The sequence below is a fragment of the Panthera onca genome, chromosome A1 (assembly GCF_046562875.1).
Source record: "Panthera onca isolate mPanOnc1 chromosome A1, mPanOnc1 haplotype 2, whole genome shotgun sequence".
Lineage (NCBI taxonomy): Eukaryota > Metazoa > Chordata > Mammalia > Carnivora > Felidae > Panthera > Panthera onca.
The window spans coordinates 236,301,051-236,325,445 of record NC_138339.1 but is presented as its reverse complement, the minus strand read 5'-3'; the positions used below and the strand labels follow the sequence as shown (position 1 = coordinate 236,325,445).

Here is a 24,395-nt window from a genome sequence, read left to right as displayed (position 1 = left end):
TGAAAAGCAGACCGAATGTCTGCAGCATGCAAAGGGCAGGAGACAAAAGAACATGTGGCTACGAAGCTGCAAAACATTTCAACATTCTATGACATCAGACTCAAGTTCCAAAGACTTTGGAACTGAATGTGATTATTAGATGCTAAGAAAATCCCAACCTGCATCGAGCTGCATGAAAAGCTGGAGTTGGGCAGGAGACGGGGAGGGGGAGGGGGCTAGGAATCAGCAGACCTGTTTTATCAGCTCACTCCAGTCTGAACTGTGAGGCCTCGGACAAACCACTTGCCCTCTCCGAGCCTCAGTGTCCTCTCGTAAGAAGTACGTGCTCTGCCAGGACAACCGTGAATGCAAACTAACGCACCGTACGGAAATTTTAGGGCACTCCGAAAACCCAAGGTGCCATTCATCTTCAACCACATGAAAGCGGTGAAGACACCAGTCATCATCCACGGCTGCCTGACAGGTATTTGGAGACGCGTCTGTGTGGTGAGGAGACAAGATGTTTTAAACGAGTATGAGACCAGATCATCATTAGTGGTTTGCTTTCAAGGAAGCACCTTCCAAGGACTCTGAGACCAGAACTCAACTTCCCCAAGGTTGCGGTCGAGAAGCATCCTGTGGAGGCCCACTGGGGGCACGACAGGATACTCCTGTGCTTCTGATCCTGGGGATGCGGGGCTGCCCAGCCCAGACCCCGCTCTCCGTCCTCTTCCAGCCCGCCGCCACCTCGCATGGCCTGTCTCCACGGCGGGGAAGGGGTTGGGCACCGTACGTCCCTACCTGAAATCCACCTACCCGGATTCCCTCACTGAATCACTACAGGCTCCCACGGTCACCGGCTAGCCTGAGGCCCGAGACTCAGCCCGCAGTCATGTTCGTGAGCCTTCCGCTGAGTCAGCTGCGGATTCTCCCGTCTGAACCACTGCCCATCCCGATGGTGGAAATGGTGAGCAAGGCTACTCGAGAGGGCGCCCAGGAGGCAGGCCGCGGGAAGCGATGTGGGGCAGGGGTTCTGCAGCTACCGATACTAAGTGGTGGTCAGCGGCCCCCACGAAGGGGAGCTGTGGAGGAGCCGTCAGGGGAGCGGGTCCCCTTCTTCAGACTGCCACCGTCTTCCACGGGAAGAAAGCGTTCCAAAGTCGGGCAAAGGGGGAACCTTCCGGAGCAAAGTGGACCCTGGCATCGAGAATCAACGCTTCCAATGGTGCTGCTCCCAAATGACTGAGAGTAGCGAGCCCTTCGTTGGGCAACAAAGAGGAAATCAGGTGTCCCGTGTGACTGACTCCTCGGAAGCTTGTGCTGAAAATAAGGAAGGCTGTCTCAAGTAACAGGAAGCACAGAGCAGTGGGGAAAAGACAACAAGACAGGCCGGAACAGCCACGCAAACCCACAGGGGACGCACGGGAACACAGCAGTCTAGGCCCACTTAGGAGGCACAAAGAGCCCTCACGCAGAGGTCCCTGCGGGCGTGACAGGAGGGTACCACACCATCGCCGGTGTGTGACAGCCGTGAGTGCTGCGGGGCAAGGCGGAGGCTCGGGGCCCGGCCCCGTCTCGGGCAGCCGGTCGGAAGGGCCTGGCAGTGGCCTGCACTGCGGGGCAAGCGGCTGAGGTTCCCGGCCTGGCTTCAGACGCAGGGGGGTGGCAGATTACTGGTGTCGGAGAAGAATTCCTCCCCCTCATTACCTGTTAAAAGGGTCTCGTCGAAAACACTCCTTCCAGACCATGGAAGCTACCGCCCTGGACATGAGGTAAGAGTAATACTTGGCACCGTAGCCCACGAGGTGGCTGAATCGAAGCTGCCAGGCCTGCCAACACGGAAACAGCAAAGGAAATAATTACATCTTTGTATCTCCAGGTATCACGCACCAGAACACAATGGGAGCACAGGAGGAAATCCGCAAATGTCTGGATTTAAATTTAACCCTCGAGGGCCACGTCGCTCACCATATTAACATTTTTCCACATTTTATACACTGTTACGGACTGAAGGGCGCCCCCCCCCGCCCCGCCCCAAAATTCGTATGTCGAAGCCCCCACCCCGATGCCGCAGAATGTGACTGTATTTGGAGATAGAGCCTTTCTTTTAAAAGGGTGGCTAAGCTAAAATGGGGCTAATGCAGGGGGACTAGAGTCCTTCTAAGAAGGAGAGACACCAGGGTGGGCTCAGAGGAAAGACCATGTGAGGACACGGCCAGAAGGCGGTCGTCTGCAAGCCGAGGGGAGGAGCCTTGAGGAAAGCAAACCTGACACGCTGAAGCGTTTTGTACAAGTTTGTCACTGCTGGGGCTCAGCTCTGTGACAGACATGGAAAGCCGGCAGCCCGAGCTCAGCGGGAGAAGTGAGGATCGCGGAGGGGGCTGGGCTTTCACACCCGTCGTGGCCTGCGGATGCCTGGTCGTCCACGCCAGAGGGAACCATGGGTCTGGCTCTGAGTGCCTCCGTGCTTTTTGAGGACAATCGTGTAGCTCTTATAAGAAAGGCCATGTGAGTTTTCATGGAAGAGTGCTCTCCCACTGGAAAATTCTCTTCCTGCCAATACCGTTCTTTCTTGGGATCTAAAGGCTAAAACACCTACCTCCTGACTGGTCAGTAGTAGGAAGGGTATCCAATGCCAACGCATAAACTTACCAGGCCATACTCACGGTGACATCACGACGACAAAAGCTAGAATTCTAAAAACTGTGCTCAAAAGACGGATGTATGACTTAAACATGACATCCACTGTCTTCTAATGTATGCTTTCGTTGAACATTAAAACTTTTTGAGGAAAAAAAAAGAACTGCAGCCCACGTATTTTTTAAAGATGTAACCAAAAAACTAAGCCTTATTCATGACTGACAGATGGATATGTTATACTTTCATTCGTAATTTTTTTTCTTTTATTTATTTATTTATTTATTTATTTATTTATTTATTTATTTTTTCAACGTTTATTTATTTTTGGGACAGAGAGAGACAGAGCATGAACGGGGGAGGGGCAGAGAGAGAGGGAGACACAGAATCGGAAACAGGCTCCAGGCTCTGAGCCATCAGCCCAGAGCCTGACGCGGGGCTCCAACTCACGGACCGCGAGATCGTGACCTGGCTGAAGTCGGACGCTTAACTGACTGCGCCACCCAGGCGCCCCCATTCGTAATTTTTTAACAAAGGCATAATTGATATACTACAGAAGTTTTAGGTACACAACATAATGATTTGCTATTTGTATATATTGTGAAATGATCACCACAGTAAAGCCTAGAAGCCTGGTTTTTTTTTTTTTTAAACTAAGATAGTCATTAACAAATCTTTTAATTCCCTGGAAAATAAAGTATAAACTGTAATCCTTACCACAAACCTATAAACTAGATAAGCAAATTCTACCTGATTAAGAACAAACATTGAGAACACAGACGGTTCCCTGATCACAGTGTGTGGCAAATTCTCGAACATCGTCTAAGTCTCGTATCTACTCCACAGGGGCTTATGATGAGGTCCCAGTGCTGGTTATTCTCTGGGCGTGTCCGACACTTTCCGACAAATAGTTTGCCTGGATTGGGCAAAGGAGCTGTTACAAAAGAGGGTGTGCTAACGTGACATTGTCAGCTATGCTTCGATGTTTTAGGAGCACTTAAAAAAAGGAAGAGCACAAATAGATGGAAAATGGCAAATGGGCAAAAAAAAGGAAGGTACGCTGAGGCGTTCCAACTGATTTTGAACGTGAGGATATCATGGCAGAGAGAAACAACTACCCTCCGTATCCACTCTCCCCATTTTTCAAAATGGCTATGCTTGGAAGTAAAGTGAGCACCTTGTGAGTCACGTTCTTAAAGGAAACAGATGTGCCCCTTGCTCCTGAGGCCTGTCACGTCGGGCCATCTGTGAAGGTGAGCCTCCGGCGAGGGGGAGCCGCAAGCCGGGAGCGTGGTTTCGGACTCCACGTGGCCACCGCCAGCACCGGGTGGGTGCGTTCACGAGGCTGCTGTCTGGGGTCTGTTACGGCCACCGGACCTGGATCCTTCCTAACTTCACCATGACAACATGAAGGGCAGCTGGACTGAGGCCCAAAGGCTCAACTGTGGCCTCGCCCCAGATGGGGTACCCTCAGGGGGACGTGGGGGACACGGAAAACTCAGGCTACCTTTCGCATCCCGTTTCTGTGCAAGGGGTATGGAAATTGAAGGCAAATTGTCAAGGACCATCTGTGGGTCAAAATCCATTGCGATAAACTTTGAGTGACTAAAGTTTGAGTCAAAGGGTTAGGTCTTTCAGAGTTCAATTATAACCCATACAGTTCTGGATACTCTGTCTTATTAAGAAAAGGGGAGGGTCTATGTCAATTTTTGTGGTATGCTGGCATCTTGATGGGCCACTGGTAATCTTTCTCACATAAAGCCGCTGGGAGGCGATGGTATCTTTCGTAACGGAGTACGGCCTGCTGTTTTAATCTGGCTCTTATGCGATGGATTCTGTAAGCCTTTCTCAAGGTGGAAGTCTCGAGGTCAGAAGCACACAATTTAAGGTGCCCCGTCTGAAGCTTCTTCTCGGTGATCTGCCGTAACTAGTTCGGTAGCCTTTGTAAGGCAGAGCGAAGTTTAATTTTGTTTAGATTCCAGCTGGATACGCTTTCGTTTTGCCTTGAATGCAGGCCTACTTCCATAAAGGCGTTTGATTTGAGCCAAGGGATTTCTAAGTTCGTTCACGTTATCAGCTCATAACTGAGTCCTCACATAAACAGAGTCATAAAAATCAGACCTCTCGGAAGTGTAGAAAGAGACATCGGGATGCGTGCAATGCTCAGCTTCCTGAGCTGTCGTGGTGTCTGCTGAACAGCAACATGCCCGCCGGGATGCAGATGCTCTGGCACAACGCACACCTCGTCGCGTCTTGTCCTTTAATTACAGGCTTGAGTCCGGTACTACACCCTTCTCATACCCAAACGTTTCACACGCCAAATAAACTGCACCCACCTGCCACCTTTCGTCAGAGGCCTGCACGTCTATGGTAGACGAAGACCTACGGTTCCACTGCTGTTTGACCACAAATAGCTGAATTCCTGCTGATTCAACCTCATATTAAGACCTTATTATAATTTCACTCATCCATCAGGAAAAGGAAGAGGCAGCACTTCGTTTTAAGCTCAGGAGTTAACGATATGACTCTCCCTTTGAAGTCGAATGTTTCATGTCCTAAGGGACAAGGTCAGGTGGACAGAAGTTTCTACCCTTCCTTTGAAGTGTAATGTGCAGATCTGGTCTTGAAAACCAAGGGCACCAACCCCTTCGCTGCTTCTCTTTTATTCTGTGCAGACCTTCTTCTAACCCTGCCCCTGTCCCACGGCTTGGTTATGACAAACCTCTTGGTCAGACACGCCCAGGGAGCCCACAGAAAAGACAGGAACGTGGAGCAGGTGAAGAGTGAGTGTTCCAGGAACTCTGTGGAAACCGTCACTCGCTTTAGAACTCAGGGAAGCGGGGCCCTCTGAGGCTTCTCATTCGCTGTCGCTCCTTCCTAACAGCGCGACTTTCCTCCGTCCGAGTTAGAGACCGGACCGGAAGGCCACGAACAGAAACGACAAAGCATCTGGTGACCTACGATCTACCTCAGTTTTGAACCCAGAAGAGGGGCTAGTGCAGAGTAAGCACTCATCAACTACACGTTAAATGTTCAATGACTGAACTAATCACCTCTTAAAAAAATTTTTTTTTTTAATATTTATTTTTGAGAGAGGGAGTGTGAGCGGGGGAGGGGCAGAGCGCGAGGGAGACACAGAATCCGAAGCGGGCTCCAGGCTCCGAGCTGTCAGCACAGAGCCGACGTGGGGCTCGAACTCACAAACCTCGAGATCATGACCTGACTGGAAGTCGGACGCTTAACCAACTGAGCCCCCCCCACCCCACTGGCACCCCTCATTTCTCTTATACTCTCAGCACACCATTTCTTCATTTCTAGCTATACGTGTATAAACGTATTTAGCTAAAATTTATTTTAAAACAATCTTTATCCGTGGCATTCGAAGTTGCATGAGCACAGGAGCGACACCCATCGCCTCCTTGGTGTGTGCCGTACGAACCGAGATCTCCTTCAGAGCAAAGACCACAGTGCTGTGTCTACGTCTGGGCTCAGCACGGCATGGGGACCATGAAAGGAAATCAACAGCTGTCTGCTGGCTGGCTGGCTGGCTGGCTGAACAGATGGACAGGTGGACAGATACTAAAGGCTTCGTTTAGGATGATGCTCAATGTTCCTGAAAAATTAGCCTTTGACTGCAAGGAGGAGGCGAGGAACAACACTTATATCACAAACGAGGATATCACAGAGCTAAAAGCAAATGTTGGATCTCATGCTATTAATAGTAGATTTTTTTAACTACATTTTTTTTTACTATTATCTGAAAAATGACATAAGATTTTTGAGGCTAATTTCGACACCAGATCTCCAGGTCTGGACTCTGTGTAGTGTTTTGTCTTCACGGACAGACCATTCTGACTTTTCACATGAGGCACAATCTTGCTGGTTTGTGGAGGAGCTCTTAGGGTATCAAGTCTGTGCCATCCCAAAGTGTTTATTTGGCCGCCACGGAAAGCAGGACATATTTTCCCATCTGCCTTCTCATGTTTATATTCTCTCTTAACATATGCATACATATACATTTTCCATGAATCAATGTAGACTAGTTTTTCTAGTTTGATAAAAACTCCCCATGGACACTTTACCAGAACCTGAGAAACGATAGTGCCAAACTAGAATTCTCCATTTGAAATACAACGGGATTTAAATTTTTTTTAGTCTTTCTTTATCTTAGAGAGAGAGACAGAGCGCGAGCAGGGAGGGGGCAGAGAAACAGGAAGACACGGGATCCGAAGCAGGCTCCAGGCTCTAAGGTATCAGCACAGAGCCCGATGCGGGCTCAGACCCACGAACCGTGAGATCATGACCTGAGCTGAAGTCAGACGCTTAACTGACTGAGCCACCCAGGAGCCCCAATACGAGGTGATTTTATTTTTATTTTTTTTATTTTTTATTTTTTTTTTTACTTGTTAGGTATTTCAGCTATACGAGGTGATTTTAAATGAAACACAGCTATCGTGCTTGACGCACCCCCGGGTAGTCCCTATGTTCCCATTCATGCCTTAGGGAAACCTCCTCCCCTTGAATGTGGGCAGGACGTGTGCCTTGCTTCTAACCAACAGACTACGGCAACGGCAATGGGATGTCACCCTCATCGTGAGTTGTGTTAGACACAATGTCTCGTCTGATGAGCAGACTCTAGAAACCCTCCGTGGTGGCCTGAGGAACTCAGGGGCTATGTTGAGGAAGCCCATCCGGCAGGAAGCCAGGCGAAGCCTCTAGGATCCGGGAGGAAGGATTTCAGACACAGGGGTGGCCTCTCGGGCAGCACGGTGTCCTACAGTTGACGGCAAGAAGTTGGGGCCCTGGGTCCCACCACTGCAAAGATACGAACGCTGCCACTGACCTGGACAAAGCGGTCAGGCCCCAGCCAAGCCCGCAGCCAGCCGACCCCTTGGCTGTGGGCTTGTGAAGGCCCGGGCACAGGACGCAGCCATGCTGTGCTCTGCCTCCTGATGCACAGAAACTGCGAGTGCACCGGTTTGAGCCAGCAAGCCTGCGGTAATCTGTTCCACAGCAACAGAAAGCGTGCGTCACTGTTTATATCAGAAGGTGAGAGCTGTACTCAGAAACGCCACTAAGAGGAACTAAGAAAACATGGAAGGGATACCTATATTTATCAAGTGTCTCTTCAACAAAATGTTGTGAGGGTGACGTCTTCAGAGTGATTTCATTAATTTTTAGGAATAGTTATGTTTTACAAATAGAATCAAGCAAGAGTGATTTGGTCGAGGCCATGGGTGCAGATGGTTGAACGGCCCCTCCTCATTCCCCTCTTCCTCCTAGGAACAGAACCACACCCCTTCCTTAACGTGTCTGAGCAAGGCTGCGGTCGCGGTGGCCGAGACGCCATCTCCCAGGCTTACATTCGAGCAAGCACAGGTGACTGGAAGTAATGTGTACAACCATGGCCTTCAAAACAAAGTGGTTCATTCTCCTCCTCCTCTTTCCCCCAGCCTTGAGAAGTGAACACCAGCCACCGCATCAGACCCTGACTGAAGCCATGTGTTGAGGGACCACCAGCCCAACAGCCCTATCTGCCCATCCTTGCCTTGTCAGACAGGAGGAAACGAACTCTATCGTATTGAAGTCACTGTATCTTGTATTTCCAACTGATGACCACAGAATCCAAAGTTAGGTGTCTTTCTAAATTCAAAGCACATGCTCTCGGGCTATTCCATACCACACATCCTAAAGTATCAAATTATGGGACCTACTTGCTTTCCACAAATGGGAAAATTATAATCACCCTGATTTCAAACTCTGGACCCTTAAATCATATTCCTATGCATGATTTGTGTGTATTTGACACCTATGACTTAGAACTTAATTTCTATCATACCAGCTTAAACACATCAAAACATACCACACAGCTACTTTTATAGCTAAAAAGGAAAGACCTTATACAAGTGATAGTAAGTGTTACAATTAAGTTAAAATGTTAACACTGCTGGACTTGGGGAGGCCTCTGGGACCTACGAGTGGCTTGACAGCCAGGGGAAAGCTGTCTTATGTACATTAATACTAAACCTAAGTATAATAATAAGAGTAAGTTAAAATGTTAACACTGCTCTCCGATACATAAAAATATTTATCCACATTACATAAGTTCTTCTCCATATGACTGTTCAAACCTGAATAATTTCCCAAAGTGCCATTATGAGAATTTTCTAACCCCAAAAAGACTCCTATGCCATATGTGTGTGTTTATGACACAAATCCTAATGACAACTAGAAGAAATTTTCTGTGCTCATGGCAGAATTATGGCGTATTGTAAGGAGACAAGACCGTGTCAGAAGAAAAAAATTCATTCCTAACAAACGGACCAAAGGTCTTCAGGCAGTGGAGACGAACATCAGGCAAACCATTACGGATGCACCAAATACTAACTAGGAGTGCGTCTCTTCAGTATGCCAACCTCAATTACCAGTTTTATTTATATGTGGACAGTGCGGGGGATAAAGCTTTCACCAAACAAAAACAACATCCCTGGAAATGCTGGACCGTGCCTACGAAAGCCAGTCTATTGGCAGAGAAAAGGTGTAACTCATTCAAATGTTTAAGTTGTTAAAGTGTTCGTTAGATGAAATACGGGTGGTGACATTAATCTAAGTAGATGAGATAATAAATGAAAAACAACAAGCATGGAACTGGAGACAGGCTAGCTTTTTTCTTCTTCTTCTTTTTTTAAAATTTTTAAAATGTTTATTCATTTTTGAGAAAGAGAAACAGAGTGCAAGTGGGGGAGGGGCAGAGAGAGAGGGAGACACAGAATCCGAAGCAGGCTCCAGGCTCTGAGCTGTCAGCACAGAGCCCGGCGCGGGGCTCGAACTCATGAACTGAGAGATCGTGACCTGAGCTGAAGTCGGATGCTTAACTGACTGAGCCACCCAGCCACCCCTAGCTTTTTTTCTTCTGAATGAAAGCTCTTTAACACTGCTTCTCCCCTTGCCTGTACCATCTCAAGAGAAAAAGTAGGTTCCTCTCCACTCTAAAGGAACCCAGGGTCAAGTAATGAGGACTGCCATGAAATATGAGGGCTTCTGTGATCAGGAGGGCACCCAGGAGAGCAAGAGGGACCCCTGTAGGAACAAGACACCATCTCTGGTGTTAATACAGCCACCAAAAGAAGAGGGATATTAAAACACCAAAACGAAAAACAGAAAACAATTGACAAAAATGGCAATAGTAATTCCATACCTATCAATAACTACTCTAAAGGCAAATGGACTGAATTCTCCAATTAAAAGACACAGAGGGGCCCCTGGGTGGCTCAGTTGGTTAAGCATCTGACTTCGGCTCAGGTCATGATCTCACGGTTCGTGACTTTGAGCCCTTCATTGGGACCTCTGCTGTCAGTACAGAGCCCACTTCAGATCCTCTTTCCCGCTCTCTCTCTCTGCCCCTCCCCTGCTTGCACTTTCTGCGTCTCTCTCAAAATAAATAAGTAAACTTAAAAAATAAAAATAAAAACACAAAAGACACAAGGTGGCTGGCTGGATTTTTTTTTTTTTTTTTTTTTTAGAGAGACCCAACTATATGCTGCTAACTAAAAACTCACTTCAGCTTTAAGAACACACAAAGGCCTAACGCGAAGGGATGGGAAAAGATATTCCATGTAAACAGGAAGCACAAGAGAACAGCGATAGCTACACTCACATCAGAAAAAATATACTTAAGACAAAACAGTAACAGAGACAAAGAAGGTGATTACTTAACGTCAACAGAGTCAATTCATCAAGAAGACAGAACGGTTGTAAATATACACGTACCCAACATGAAAGCACCTCAATACGTTAAGCAAATACTAACCATTCGGAAGAGTAAAACACACAACCATACAATAAGAGCAGGGAACTTCAATACCTGACTTTCAATAATGGACAGATCACCCGGACAGAAATCCACAGAGAAACTTTAGACTTGAACCATACCTTAGATCAAATGGTCCTAACAGACATATATATACAGAACATTCCAGGGAAGCCTAGGGGGCTCAGTCAGTTAAGTGTCCAACTTTTTGATTTTGGAACGGTCATGATCTCACGGCTGGTGAGTTCAGGCCCCACGTTGGGTTCTGTGCTGACAGCAGGGAGCCTGCTTGGGATTCTCTCTCTCTCCCCTTCTCTCTCTGCCCCTCCCCCACTCACGCTGTCTCAGTCTCCCTGAAAATACATAAACTTAAAAAAACCACTTAGAACATTCCATCCAACAACAGCAGAATGCATATTCTTCTCAAGCACACACAAAACATTCTCTAGCATCGATTGCACGATAGGCCACAAAACAAGTTGTACTAAATTTAAGAAGACTGAAATCATACCAAATATCTGTTCTGACCACAATGGCATGAAATTAGATGTTAATAACAAGAAGAAAGATTGAAAAGTCATAAAGATGTGGAAATTAAACAACACACTTCTGAACAACTACCAGGTCAAAGAAGAAACCAAAAGGAAAAATCAAAAACTCTCTTGAGACACAAGAAACTAAAACTCTACCAAATGTAAATCTATGGGATACTGCAAAAGCAGGTTGAAGATGGAGAACCTCAAAAAAGAAAGAAAAAAATCAACCTATATTTATACCTTGAGGAACTAGAAAAAGAGGAACAAACTAAGCCCAAAGTTAGCAGAAGGAAGGAAATAACAAAGATCGGAGTGGAAACAGATGAAATAGTGACTAAAAAGACTATAGAAAACATCAGCGAAACTAAGAGCTGTTTTTTTTTAAATAAACAAAATAGATGAACCATTATCCAGATGTACCAAGAAAGAAAGTGAAAAGATAAAAATTAGTAATATTCGAAATGAAAGAAGACATTACAACTGATACCACAGAAATATAAAGGATCATAAGAGACAACGAATTACACACCGACAAATTGGATAACCTTGAAGAAATGAAACAGATCAATGGAACAGAATAGAGAGCCCAGAAATAAAACCACTTGGAGAAAAGTGGTATATCCCCACTTCTCGGGATGTACCCAAAGGAAATGAAAACATCATCCTGAACAGATGTCTGTACTCCCATGTTAACTGCAGCATGATTCACAAGAGCCTAGGTATGGAAATGGCCTAAGTGTCCATTAACGGATCAATAGATAAAGAAAATCTGGTAAGTATATGGAATATCTGGCCTTAAACATCAGGAAATATTTGTTCGTGACAACATGAATGAACCCAGAGGGCATTGTGCTGAGTGAAACAAGCCAGACGGAGAAAGACATACAGGATGGTATCACTTCCATGTGGACTATTAAAAAAAAAAAAAAAAAAAAAAAAAGCCAAACTCATAGAAACAGAGAATAGAAAGTGGTTACTCAGGGGTAGCAGACACAAGGGATTACGCTTCGTATAATAAAAGAGTACAAACTTTTATTATAGGATCGATAAGATCTGAGGATCGAGTGCATACTACGATGACTATAGTCATACTCGACTCTATAATTGAAATTTGCTAAGAGTAGATCTTAAATGTTCTCACCAAAAAAAAAAAAAAAAAAAGACAAAGGTAAATATGTGAGGTGATGAATGTGTTAATTAACTCGGGGGAAAGGGATCCTCTCATAATGTATACGTGTATCACATTACCATGGTTTTATACTTTAAACGTCTTATAGTTTTGTTAATTATACCTCAATAAAGAGAGAAAAAAAGAGCATACGCATATTTTGAAGGAAAAAAAAAGAAGGGATACTGCTTCTGTCTTCATTGTGGTTGTGAAAAGTTCGAGAAAAGAAGTCGGTGTCTGTACAGCGAGACAAAAACCATGAAAGCAAGCACGGAAAACACGAGTGCTCCTTGTAGACAGTGGGGTTTTCTGCTCCCGCGTAAAGAAGTGACGCAGAACGGACGGCAGCTTCTCAACGTGGGAGAAAATGCAAGAGCAGGTGCATCACCCACGGATTCCACATAGGAACTCAGAGGAGTGAACGCACACAGTCGGGCCGTGTGGGCAACCGCTTGACGCTCACTTCCCTCCTCCAAGGGACCGGCTGGTCTACAGGTTTAGAACCAACACCTCCAACCTACCTTCGAGCAGGCAGACAAGATCCCCAGCCTGGGACGTCAAGGTCAAACATGGGCTTGTCTACTTCTGGCATTAAACAGACAAGCAGAACCCTGGAATCTTCCTCAGAGCCCTTACCTGTTAGATTTCAGGCCAATCTCTTCCCTCCTCGCTCTGCTGCTTGGCTCACCAGAGAACACAACAGGGAAGTTCCCGCTCCTGCAAGTCTTTGTCCTGGCTCTTCCACTTGCCTCAGACACTTTCCCCAGAGATATGTGTACGGCTCAAGGCCCGCACTTCTCTTCAGTTTCTGTGCAAATGATCTTTCGCTGCCCAGGGCTTTTCTGAGGTTGAAAAAGGGACATCTGTCGCTCAGTGCTGATCGTGGGCACAATCAGGAGGCTGGCAACGAAGGCCACTCCTCAGTTGTACTGCTGCCCTCCTGCCCCCGGTAGCTCTGGGCCCTCATGGCCGGAGGGGCCCGCTCGCCCCCTGGGTCCCTGCTCATCCTAACGCCCAACATGGAGGTCTTTGCTTGACCTTCCACGACACGCCCTCGCACGTGGTCGGGGCCCGGTTCCCCCCTCCCTGACGCCTCAGCCTCACCCCAGTGCCTTCTGGGGCAGCGGATCTCCGTGAGGTTGGACCCAAGGGCTCGGCCACAGGGCCACTTTACCCCCGTGCCACAACCACACCTGGCCCTGTCTTCCTTCACGTCACTGGTCAGCACCTGGGAGGACTGCCACTGACACCAGGAACGGCGAAGGGGAGAACAGTTTATGGAGGTGAAAGGCGAAAACACACGTGTTTAATAACTTCAAAGTATTATCCCAGGTACAAATGAGTTTTTATTGTGCTTTTAAAGTCTTCATAGAGAAACCTGGAGAGGCTGTGTGTGTTTCCCTCCCTGAATCCCCAGAGCCCTTGGGATCTGTGCTAGCAGCTAGGGTCCGCATCACTCCTTACAGATGCCCACATTCCTCTCCTCCTCACCTAGGGCACAGCACCCAACAGTTAAGCACACAGGCTGGAAAATCACCTATCTTTTCAAGGTTCACCGAACGCTCACGGCATGCCAGGGACTGCTGTAAAGGGGAGCATTCGTGGACACGGCCCCCCTGGCCACACAGCCTAATGGAGAGACAGACACTAAATAGTGTCATGGGAATGATTACAATGTGACAAGGGCCATGTGACTCCAGGCCAGGCACCGACCAGCCGTATGGTTATCGCCAGATGCTATGACCTCCCTAAAGCCGCATCTTGAGCACGTGACCGTGATCACATCTGCCTCATGGGATTGCTGTGTGGGTTAGATGAGAGAAAGTAAGGACAAAGTCTGGTGCTGGCCTTCATGGATGACTCTGTCTGTCAGCGACGAATACAGGCCTTCGCAAGCAGGGAGAATACCATGGACCTCTTTGCATCTTGTGCCTAGCACAGTGTCCCCGAAAAATATTCACAGAAAGCGGAGAAAAAGAGTAGGGAAACTAGAATCAAGCTACTGTAATTTAGACACAATTAACATCAGTAAGTCTAAATTCTCTTTCTATAATTAACTAGTTTCAATAAACACCAAAGTGTTATGACCAAAGTCATAACAATGTCAACAGGTAAGAAATCATTTACTGATTACACACACACCCCTCTGAATTTCTGGAGTGATAAAATACAATTAAAATAAGATTGCCACCAAAAAAAGACTGTCACTAGCCTTTATTAACTCCTCATAGGATTGAACCAATGGATATAGTTCACACTGAAGAATCCAGGACCCTTATGCAGGTAACGCGCCCCAAGACCTAACACTTCATCCCCGAAATTTGTGAAGTCTTCTGTCCGCACAATATCATCTTCATTTCACTGGCGTTTACCTATCAGCCCTTACCTAAGAACTTCAAGCGATAATTACTCGGCTTCCTGGATTTGAGTACCCGTGGCTTTGCAAACATATCTTCTAATTCACACGGCGGAAGATCCCTACAGATCACATGAGAAAGGGCATCCTATGAACTTTATGTCGCCTAAGATGCACACAGCCAGACACGTTCAATGAGGAAATGTGTCTTACTGAGGGCCATGCTCCCGGTAAGGTGAAACTGAGTTAATACAGTTGGTGAACACCTTCACCTCCAGGAACACACGGTGGCCACCTCTCGCGCCCCCTGTGCAGATACCGTGAAGGCACCCCAGCAGTTCACGAAGTGATGGCATGTTCTGAAGTGTAGCCCAGGGCCTGGGATAGTAGGTCCGCTGCAGGGTCGTGTTACCACCTGTGTTTTGTTCAGAATAACGGACAGAAATAAAACATGCGGCGGATCCGCTGACATCGCGAGGGTTGCCTGCTTTCTATCGACATGCCGTCAATCCTCTCTGATGATCTCGTCTCAGGAATTTCCAAAATTCCTGGCGTAACAGCTTTCAGCAATTTCTTACAAAAAAGGAACTGCCAGAGTCATGGCTGAAACATATGGAAAACTTGGGTAACGACAAACAGTACATATTACTGTAGTTCAAAAAAAGGGTTCGATACAAAGAATCGGGTAACCGTTAATTAAAATTTGTAGTCACTATAAAAAAGCAGCACCTCAGTATTATTATAACTTCGTATAAAAATAGCATGAGCTAGCATTATCTTATAATGCTATAATAACAGGAGTTATGTACTGACTTTCCTCTTCTCACATCTCCCAAGGTTGAAAGTTCAAGGTGTAATCTTCAAAAGGGCCGGCCCGAAGTGACAGCTTAAGGCTGAAATGAACTGATGGCCTTCTATTTCCTTCTAAATCTACACGTTACTAAGTTAACCCTTACTCCATATAACAATAGCCAGAACACCCGTTGGAGGCAAGCTGGCCAGTTCAGTCTCCTCCTTCCCTGAAAAGACTAGAACCCATCTGGTGTGACCTTCGCAGCCCTTCCCTGATCCAAGGCTGCATGATGCCAACACCCACTCTTCTCTTAAAAATTCAGGTAAAATTTGGGGCGCCTGGGTGGCTCAGTCGGTTGGGTGTCCGACTTCGGCTCGGGTCATGATCTTGCGGTCCGTGAGTTCGAGCCCCACATTGGGCTCTGTGCTGACAGCTCGGAGCCTGGAGCCTGTTTCAGATTCTGTGTCTCCCTCTCTCTCTGCCCCTCCCCCGTTCATGCTCTCTGTCTCAAAAATAAATAAAAACATTTTAAAAAAATTAAAAAAAAACAAAAACAAACATATAGGTTAAAACATACAAATAAGTTGACTGTCTGATTTATTCCTATCTACCCTCTAATTCCGATGCTAAAAGACCCCAGGGCTATTGCTTAGAAATATGTAAACTGGGTTAAAACTATTAAAAATATAAATATATTGGGGCGCCCGAGTGGCTCAGTCGATTGAGCCTCCGACTTCAGCTCAGGTCATGATCTCACAGCCTGTGAGTTCGAGCCCCACGTCGGGCTGTGTGCTGACAGCTCGGAGCCTGGAGCCTGCTTCCGATTCTGTGTCTCCCTCTCTCTCTGCCCCTCCCCCGTTCATGCTCTGTCTCTCTCTGTCTCAAAAATGAATAAACGTTAGAAAAAAATTTTTTTTTAAATTCAGGTAAAATTCACACACCATAAAATTCATCCTTTTGAACTGTACAGTCCAGTGATCTTCAGTATATTCAAAGCTGTGCAACTATCACCACTAATTCCAGAATATTTTTATCACCCCCAAGAGAAACCCCTTACCCATCAGCAGTCACTCTGCATTTCTCTCCTCCCCCTGAGCCCCTGACGACCACCAATCTACTTTTTTTTTTTTAAGATTTTATTTTTAAGTAATCTCTACAACCAACATGGGGCTCGAACTTACAACCCTGAGATCAAAAGCTACTCCACCAACTGAGCCAGCCATGCGCCCCACCAACCTACTTTCCTTACCTATGGACGTGGCTATTCTGGACACTTCGTATATATGGAATCATACAATAGATAGTGTTTGTGCTTGGCTTCTTCACGTGGCATAATGTTTTCAAGAGTTATTCATGTGGGGGAGCGCCTGGGTGGCTGTCGGTTGAGCCTCCGACTCTTGACTTTGGCTCACGTCACGATCTCACGGTTCATAAGGTCGAGCCCCACGTCAGGCTCTGGAGCTGCTTGGGATTCTCTCTCTCTGTCTCTCTGCCCCTCACCTGCGCGTTCTCTGTCTCTCTCAAAATAAATAAATAAACTTTTTTTTTAAAGTTATTCATGTTGTAGCATGCGTCAGTGCTTAATTCCTTTTTATGGCTGGATATTTCACGGTATGGATATACAATTCTTGTTTATCCATTCACGCAAATGTCAACTAAAGGACACCTGGGTTGTTTCCACTTGTAACTATCATGAATAATGCTGCTGTTAATATCTGCCTACAAATTTTTGTGTGGACGTGTTTCCAGCACTACTGAGTGTATAACTAAAAGTGGCATTGCTCAGTTACATGGTAACTCTGCTTAACTCTTTCGGGAACGGCCAAACTGTTCTCCAAAGTGTCGTACCATTTTATATTCCCACCAGAAGTGTGCAAAGTCCCAATGTCTCTACATCCTTGGTAATACTTATCATTGCCTATCTCCTTTATTATATCCATCACAGTGTGAGTAAAGGGTATCTCACTGTGGTTTTGATTTGCATTTTCCTAAGGACCGATGATGTTGGGCATTTGTCTCTTGTCTTTTGGTTGATAGCCACTCTGACAGGTGTGAGGTGATATCTCATCGTGGTTTTGATTTGAGTTTCCCTGATAATTACTGATACCAAACAACTTTTCATGTACCTGTGGGCCATTTGTATGTCTTCTTTGAAAAAAGTCTATTCAGATCCTCTGCCCATCTTTTATGAAAAAAAAATTTTTTTTAATGTTTATTTATTTTTGAGAGACAGAGAGAGAGAGACAGAGTGCGAGCTGGGAAGGGGCAGAGAGAGAGGGAGACAGAATCTGAAGTGGGCTCCAGGCTCTGAGCCTTCAGCACAGAGCCCGATGCAGGGCTCGAAGCCATGAACTGTGAGATCATGACCCGAGCCGAAGTCGGACACCCAACCGACTGAGCCACCCCGGCACCCCAAGATCCTCTGCCCATCTTTTAACAACATGGTCTTTCTATTGAGTTATAGGAGTTCTTTATATATGTTGGATATTAACCCCTTATCAGATATATGATTTACAAATATTTTCTCCCATTCTGTAGGTTACCTTTTCATTTTGTTGATGGTCTCCTCACAGTGCAGAAGCTTTTTAGATTAATGTAGTCTCACTTACTACTTTTTGCTTTTGTTGTTTGCGCTTTTGGTGTCAAATAAAAAAATTGTTGCCAAGACCAGTGTCAAGGAGCTTTATCCTGTTTTCTTCTAGGAGTTTTATGATTTCAGTTCTGACGTTTACGTCTTTAACCCATTTCAGGTTAATTTCTGTGAGTGCTCTAAGAGGACAGTCCAATTTAACTCTTCTGCATGTGGTTATCCAGCCTTTCCAATATCACACATTCTTTCCTCATTATTGACTCCCTTGTCAAATATTTGTTGACCACATATGTGGAGGTTTATTTCTGGGATCAATTCTGTTCCGTTGGTCTATGTGTTTGCTGTTATGCCTGTACCATATTGTTCTGATTACTACAGCTTTTTTGTTTGCTTGTTTAGAGAAAGAGAAAGAGCGACTGTGAGCAGAGGAGAGGCAGAGGGAGAGAGAGAAACTTAAACATCGTCCGTGCTCAGCACGAAGCCCGACACGGGGCTTGTTCTCACCGTGAGATCAAGACCTGAGCCAAAATCAAGAGTTGGACACTCAATCAACCGAGCCACACAGGTGCCCTGATGACTACAGCTTTGTAGTATAGTTTTAAATCAAGACATGTGATGCCTCTGGCTTTGTTCTTTCTCAGGAAGAACTTTGACTATTTGGGCCATTGGAATTTTCACAGGAATTGCATTAAATCTGTACACGGCCTTGGGTATTTATAGACATTTTAATGATATTAATTCTTCTAATCCATTAATATGGTGTATCTTTTCCTTTTTTTTTTTTTGTGCCTTCTTCAATTCCATTCATCAAGGTTTTGTAGTTTTCAGTATATAAATCTTTCACCTCCTTGGTTAAACTTATTCCTAGGTATTTTATTCTTTTTGATGCACTTAGAAATGGGATTATTTTATTAATTTCTTTTAGTTCACTATTAGTATATAGAAATGTAATAGATTTTTGTATATTGATTTTGTATCCTGCAACTTTACTGAAGTCATTGATCAGTCTAACTTTTTGTAGTCTAAAGACTGGCAAAGACTTCTAGTATGTTGAATAAATGTGATGGGAGTGGGGTATCTTATCTTGTTCCTGAGCTTAGAGAAAAAGTTTTCAGTTTTTCATCAAGTATGACATTAGCTGTGGGTTTGTCATACATGGCTTTTATTATGTTGAGCTACATTCCCTCTATACTCCTCTATACTCAATTTATTGAGAGTTCTTACCATCAAAGGATATTGAATTTCGTGAAATGCTTTTTCTGCATCTGTTGAAATAATCACATGATTTTTATCCTTCCTCTTGTTAATGTGATTTGTAACACTACTTGATTTGAGGATGTCAAACCATGCTTGCATCCTGGAATAAATCCCATTTGACTATGGTGTTATGATCCTTTGAATGTACTGTTGAATTCAGTTTGCTGAATTATTATTACTATTAATGTTATTTTACTGAGGACTTTTGCATCAATGTTCATCAGGCATAATGGCGTGTAATCTTCTTTCCTTGTGGTGTCCTTGTCTGGTTTTGTTGTCAGGGTAATGCTGGCCTTAAAGAGTCTAGAGTTTGGAAGTGTTCCCTCCTCTTCTGTTTCTTTGAAGAGTGAGAAGGATTGATATTCTTTATTTTTAATTGAACTAAAGTTGACATGCAATATCATATTAACCTCAGGTTTGCAATATAGGGATTCAATTACAGAATCCTCACCAAGCTACGTATAGTTATCATCTGTCACCGTAAAAAATTGTAACATTATTGCCTATATTCCCTATGCTGTATTTTTCATCCCCTTGACTTACTTTATGACTGGAAGTTTGTATCATCTATCTCACTCATTCCTCCCAGGGGTCCCTCACCCTTCTGAAAACCACTGGCTTTGATCTCTGTATTTATGAGTCTGTTTCCTTTTGTTTGTTGGTTTGCTTGGTTGGTTGGTTGTTTTCCACAGGGGCTGTACCAACTTACGTTCCCACCAGAAGTGCACGAGATCTCCCTCTTCTCCACATCCTCACCAACACTTGTTACTGTTTCTTTGACACTAGCCATTCTGACTGGTAGGAGGTGGTATCTTCTTGTGGGTTCGATTTGCATTTCCCTGATGATGAGCGATAGTGAGCATCTTTTCATGGGTTTGTTGGCATTCGCATGTCTTCTTTGGAACAATGTCTATTCAGGTCCTCCTCTGCCCATTTTTAATTGGATTATTTGCTTTTTTGGTGTTGAGATATACATAAATTCTTTATATATTCTGGAGATTAACCGCTTATCAGATACATCATTTGCGAATGTCTTCTCCCATTCAGCGGGTTGACTTCATTCTGTTGATGGTCTCCTTTGCGGTGCAAAAACTTTCCAACTTGATGTGGTCCCGATTGTTTATTCTTGCATTTGTTTCCCTTGCTTGAGGAAACAAATCCAGACAAATATTGCTAAGGGTGATGTCCAAGAGCTTCGGGTGTATGTTTTCCTTTAGGAGTTTTAGGTCTTACATTTAGGCCTTCGATCCATGTTCAGTTCATTTGTGTGTATAAGAAAGTGGTCCAGGGGCGCCTGGGTGGCTCAGGGTTAAGCAGCCGACTCTTCATTTTAGCTCAGGTCATGATCTCTCGCTTTGTGAGATCGAGCCGCATGTAGGGTTCTGCACTGACAGCACGAAGCCTACTTGGGATTCTCTCTCTCCTGCTCTCTCTGCCCCATGAACACACTCTCTCTTTCTCTCTCAAAATAAATAAATAAACTTAAAAAAAACAGTGGTCCACTTTTTCCAACGCCATTTACTGAAGACTGTCTTTTTCCCATTGTGTATTCTTTTTTCATCATAGTTACATGGCCATATATGCTATGTGTTCTGATCCACTGATCTTTGTGTCTGTTTTCGGTACCAGTACCAACCGTTTGATCGCCGTGGTTTTGTAGCTTGAAATCTGGAAGCTGATACCTCTAGCTCTGTTCTTCTTTCTCAAGACTGCTCTGGCCATCCAGGGTCTTTTGTGGTTTCGTACAAATTAATAGGATTATTTGTTCCGGTTCTACCCCAGCCCATCTGTTGGCAACGACAGGCCATGGTTACGGAAGGAGCACTGGCGGGCCGGGCCGGCCCCCAGCAAGGCTGGCTCAGAGCCCCGGCCACAGCTGCTGTGGGCACGCTGGCAAGAGGGGCCAGCCCCTGGTGCAGCCGGCTGAGAAGCCCGGCCGCAACGGCTGTGGGTGTGCCGGTGGGCAGGCTGGGGGGAGGGCTCCCCCTCCCCAGGGCGGAGGTCACTTTGGAGAGGCGCCAGTCCTGACTGAGGCGGTCCACCAGGTGTGGCAGGGTGGGAGGCGGGAGGGTCTGAGGCGGCTGCGGGGGCCCTCAGGGTCCTCAGTGGTGCTTCCAGATCCACACTGGCTAGGCACCAAAGCCGGCGGCAGTGGTGGCCCGACCCGGTGGCGTGAACTCTCGGTCACAGGGAGCAGCCGCAGGTGCCAGTGTGGTCGCGAGGGCCGGACGTGGACACGTGCAGCAGCAGGCGGCAGGGCAGGCAGAAGGGTCGGGGCCGGCTCTGGGCTCACGGGCAGCTGTGGGGGCCCTGGCCGCTGGCATGCTGCCGCCGGCCGGAGGGTCTCTCCCCGGGCACGTGCACCGCAGTGGAGACTGGTCACGGGGGCCACGGGCACGCAGCTGGCGGCCCTGCAGGGGCGGCGACCTGCAGGTGAGCACGATCGGTGCTCGGCCTGTGAGCATGATCGGAGCACAGCCGGTGACAAAAGACAGGGCCCGGTCTAGGCCCGCGGTAGCTGCGGAGGCCTGCATGTCTCACCCCAGGCAGGTGCGCACAGCGGAGGCTGGCGACGAGTGCCGCACACAGCCGTGGAGGTCGGCGGCGAGGGTCGGGGCTGGCGTGCTGCCCTCACGTAGCCTCCGAGGCCCAGGCTGGTGGAGCTCTAGGGCTCCAGTCGGGGAGGGAAGGGAGCGGCGAGATTCGGGCGGCTGGTGTCCACAGACACGAACACCCGTGGGGCAAACGCTGGTGACATCTGCAGGGGGCCCACGTCTGGGCCCTGTCTTGGCGGCAGAATATGCTGGATCTGTCTGCAGGGAAGGTCACGGTTACCCACCATCGCTCCGACCTCCTGGCTGCTGTCGGTAGCCCGTTGTCCTTCCTCGGGCCTTGCTGTTTCCACACACCTCGGTTTTGCCAGCGTAGGTGGGGCGCACCTGACGCGTGACCCTCGTGTGGTGCCCCGCGAGGCGGAGGAGGCAGGCCGTTCACGCAGCTCTTGCTTCTCGGGTGTGGCTGGGGAGCTCCCTGCGGGCGCTGAGCGATGCCCGCAAAGCCAAGCCGTCTTCCTTCTCTTCGGAGGCGATTCTTCTCAGGGCTCTTTTGTTCCACTGCGTTGCCAAACATTCTTAAGTGGACTCCAAGCCTTTCCCAGGTCCGTTTGTGTCTCTGGGCAGCTATCTAATTGCCGAGATTTGTCTCTTACGCGCGGCCGGTCGGGCGAGGTCACTCCTGGAATTCTACAGCCTTGATAACTGCAGATTTTGTAGCAAGTTTGGAAACTGGGAAGGGTGAGCCCTCTGACTTTTCTTTTTCAAGATCGTTTTGGCTCTTCTGGATCCTCTGCATTTCAGTATGATTTTTTTTTTTTTTTACCAGCTTTCAGTCTTGGTGCCCCCCCCCCCCCAAAAAAAGAGGCAGTTGAGATTTCACGATTGTTTTCAGTCTGTAGATCAATTTGGGGATTACTGCCTTCTTGACGAGTCTTCCAGTGCATGAATGGGAGACGTCTTTCCATTTCTTTTGGGCTTCTTTAACTTCTTTCAATAATGTTTTACAGTTTGCAGTACACAAATGTTGAACATTTTTGCTAAGTTCATTCCTGAGTTCTTTATTCTTTTTGATGCTATTACAAATGGAATTATTTTCTTCATTTAATTTTGGACTGTCTGTTGCTAGAGTATAGAAATACAGTTGAGTTTCATTATTACTCTTCTATCCTGCAACCTTGTTGAACCTGTTTATTCGCTGGAATAGTTTTTTATGGATTCCTTGGGATTTTCTACATACAAGCTCATGTCATTTGCAACAGAAGTAATTTTATTTCCTCCTTTCCAGCCTGAATGCCTTTCTTTTATTCCTTCTTCTTGCCTAACTGCTCTGGCCAAAACCTCTAGTATAATATTCAATAGAAGTGGTGATGGCAGCCAATACTGTCCTGTTCCTGTCTTAGGAGAAAGCTTTCAGACTTTCAGCACTGACTGTGAACTGTGGGGTTTTCCTAGATGCTTTTGTTCTGGTTGAGGATCAGCTCTGCCTTGTGATTCCTCATCTCCAGGTACCTTCGATGTGCCCTCAGGTCCTGAAAATTTGTATCTCAATAGATTTCTTGAATTTCTTCCCTGATGCAGATGCCTAACATCAATGCCTGGATTTAGACCTTTATCATCTTCTGCCTAGACTGTAAGACCTTTAAGGCAGGACCTACGTGCGTGTGTGTGTGTGTGTGTGTACATACACATATACGTACACTGACAAAAAGAATCACATTCGTTAAACAAGATCAAGGTGCTATGAAAAAGCAGCAGCAGCTACTGGCAATAAAACCATAATTGTGAAAAGCAAAAAACAAAGCTAAAACTAAACTAACAGTAGTGAAAAAGGTAGCAAGGAAAAAAAACTGCAAGGTAATCTCCCAGAATGGAACACAGAGCAAACGCTGAATAGGAATAACTGAAGGAAGGAAGGAAGGGAGAAGACGGACAGAGGGGCTTCAGTTTGATACTTCAAGTAACGGTCCCTAATGAAACAACTAAAATGCTGGGTAAAAGATATTAATGAAAAGATCTGTGAATGCACTGCTGAGGCAGGAGAGAGTGAAATGTTAGTGAAACGATCAAGGAGATCATTTTTACAAATAAAAATGCATGTTTTTCAGTATCTTAGCTGGTAAAATCCACGATGTTTTTTGTATTTGTTCGCATCTATTATTACCCCTGCTTGCTTCAATGTTTCTGCCCTCCAACCCATGCTCGATACTGAAACCTTCACTCTCCCCTATAGCTGATCCCTGCCTGTGCCACTACTCTGCTGACAAACTTCAAACCTCCAGGGTCTCCCCTTTCCCTCCAGGATCATGTATAAGCCTCTGTGCAGACACACAGGACTCCTTAGTGTTTGATCTTAGTTTCATTTTCAACACCCAGCCCCCAGCCCCTGCTCCCATACCTCCCATGCCTGTCGTCAGGCAACCCGAGACAAGCATATTCCCTCACCATCCTCTGTCCCCATCATACCTCCCCTGTCCCCCTCTCCCTCCCCGCTACACTGCCTTAACCTGAGGTAAAACCTGACTTGGAGTGAACTAAGCAGAGATAAAATGCCATTTCTGACACCAGGAGGCACGATTAAACACCTCTGTGTCTGTAACAGAGTTCTCACAGCATCACAATGCATCATTTTTCACACTAGCTTATTTATACATACTCTTCTTCCCCAAAGACGATGTCTGTCAAATGAATTAACCCCCGTGAGGAGAGATGATACT

General features: G+C 46.3%; 1 protein-coding gene across 3 annotated transcripts in view; it reads right to left on the bottom strand.

Moving 5' to 3' along the window:
- Nucleotides 1-24,395, bottom strand: part of MIPEP (mitochondrial intermediate peptidase) — a 163,070-nt gene that overhangs the window by 27,485 nt on the left and 111,190 nt on the right. Inside the window, exon 17 of one of the 3 annotated variants that reach the window (XM_060637520.3) lies at nt 1,687-1,808. The exons of 1 other annotated variant lie outside the window; for it this stretch is intronic. In XM_060637520.3, coding sequence (XP_060493503.1) covers nt 1,687-1,808 — 122 coding nt within the window. Of the gene's footprint in view, nt 1-1,686; nt 1,809-24,395 lie in introns of those variants that run through there. One more of the 3 variants, XR_009611586.3, reaches the window with a different exon arrangement.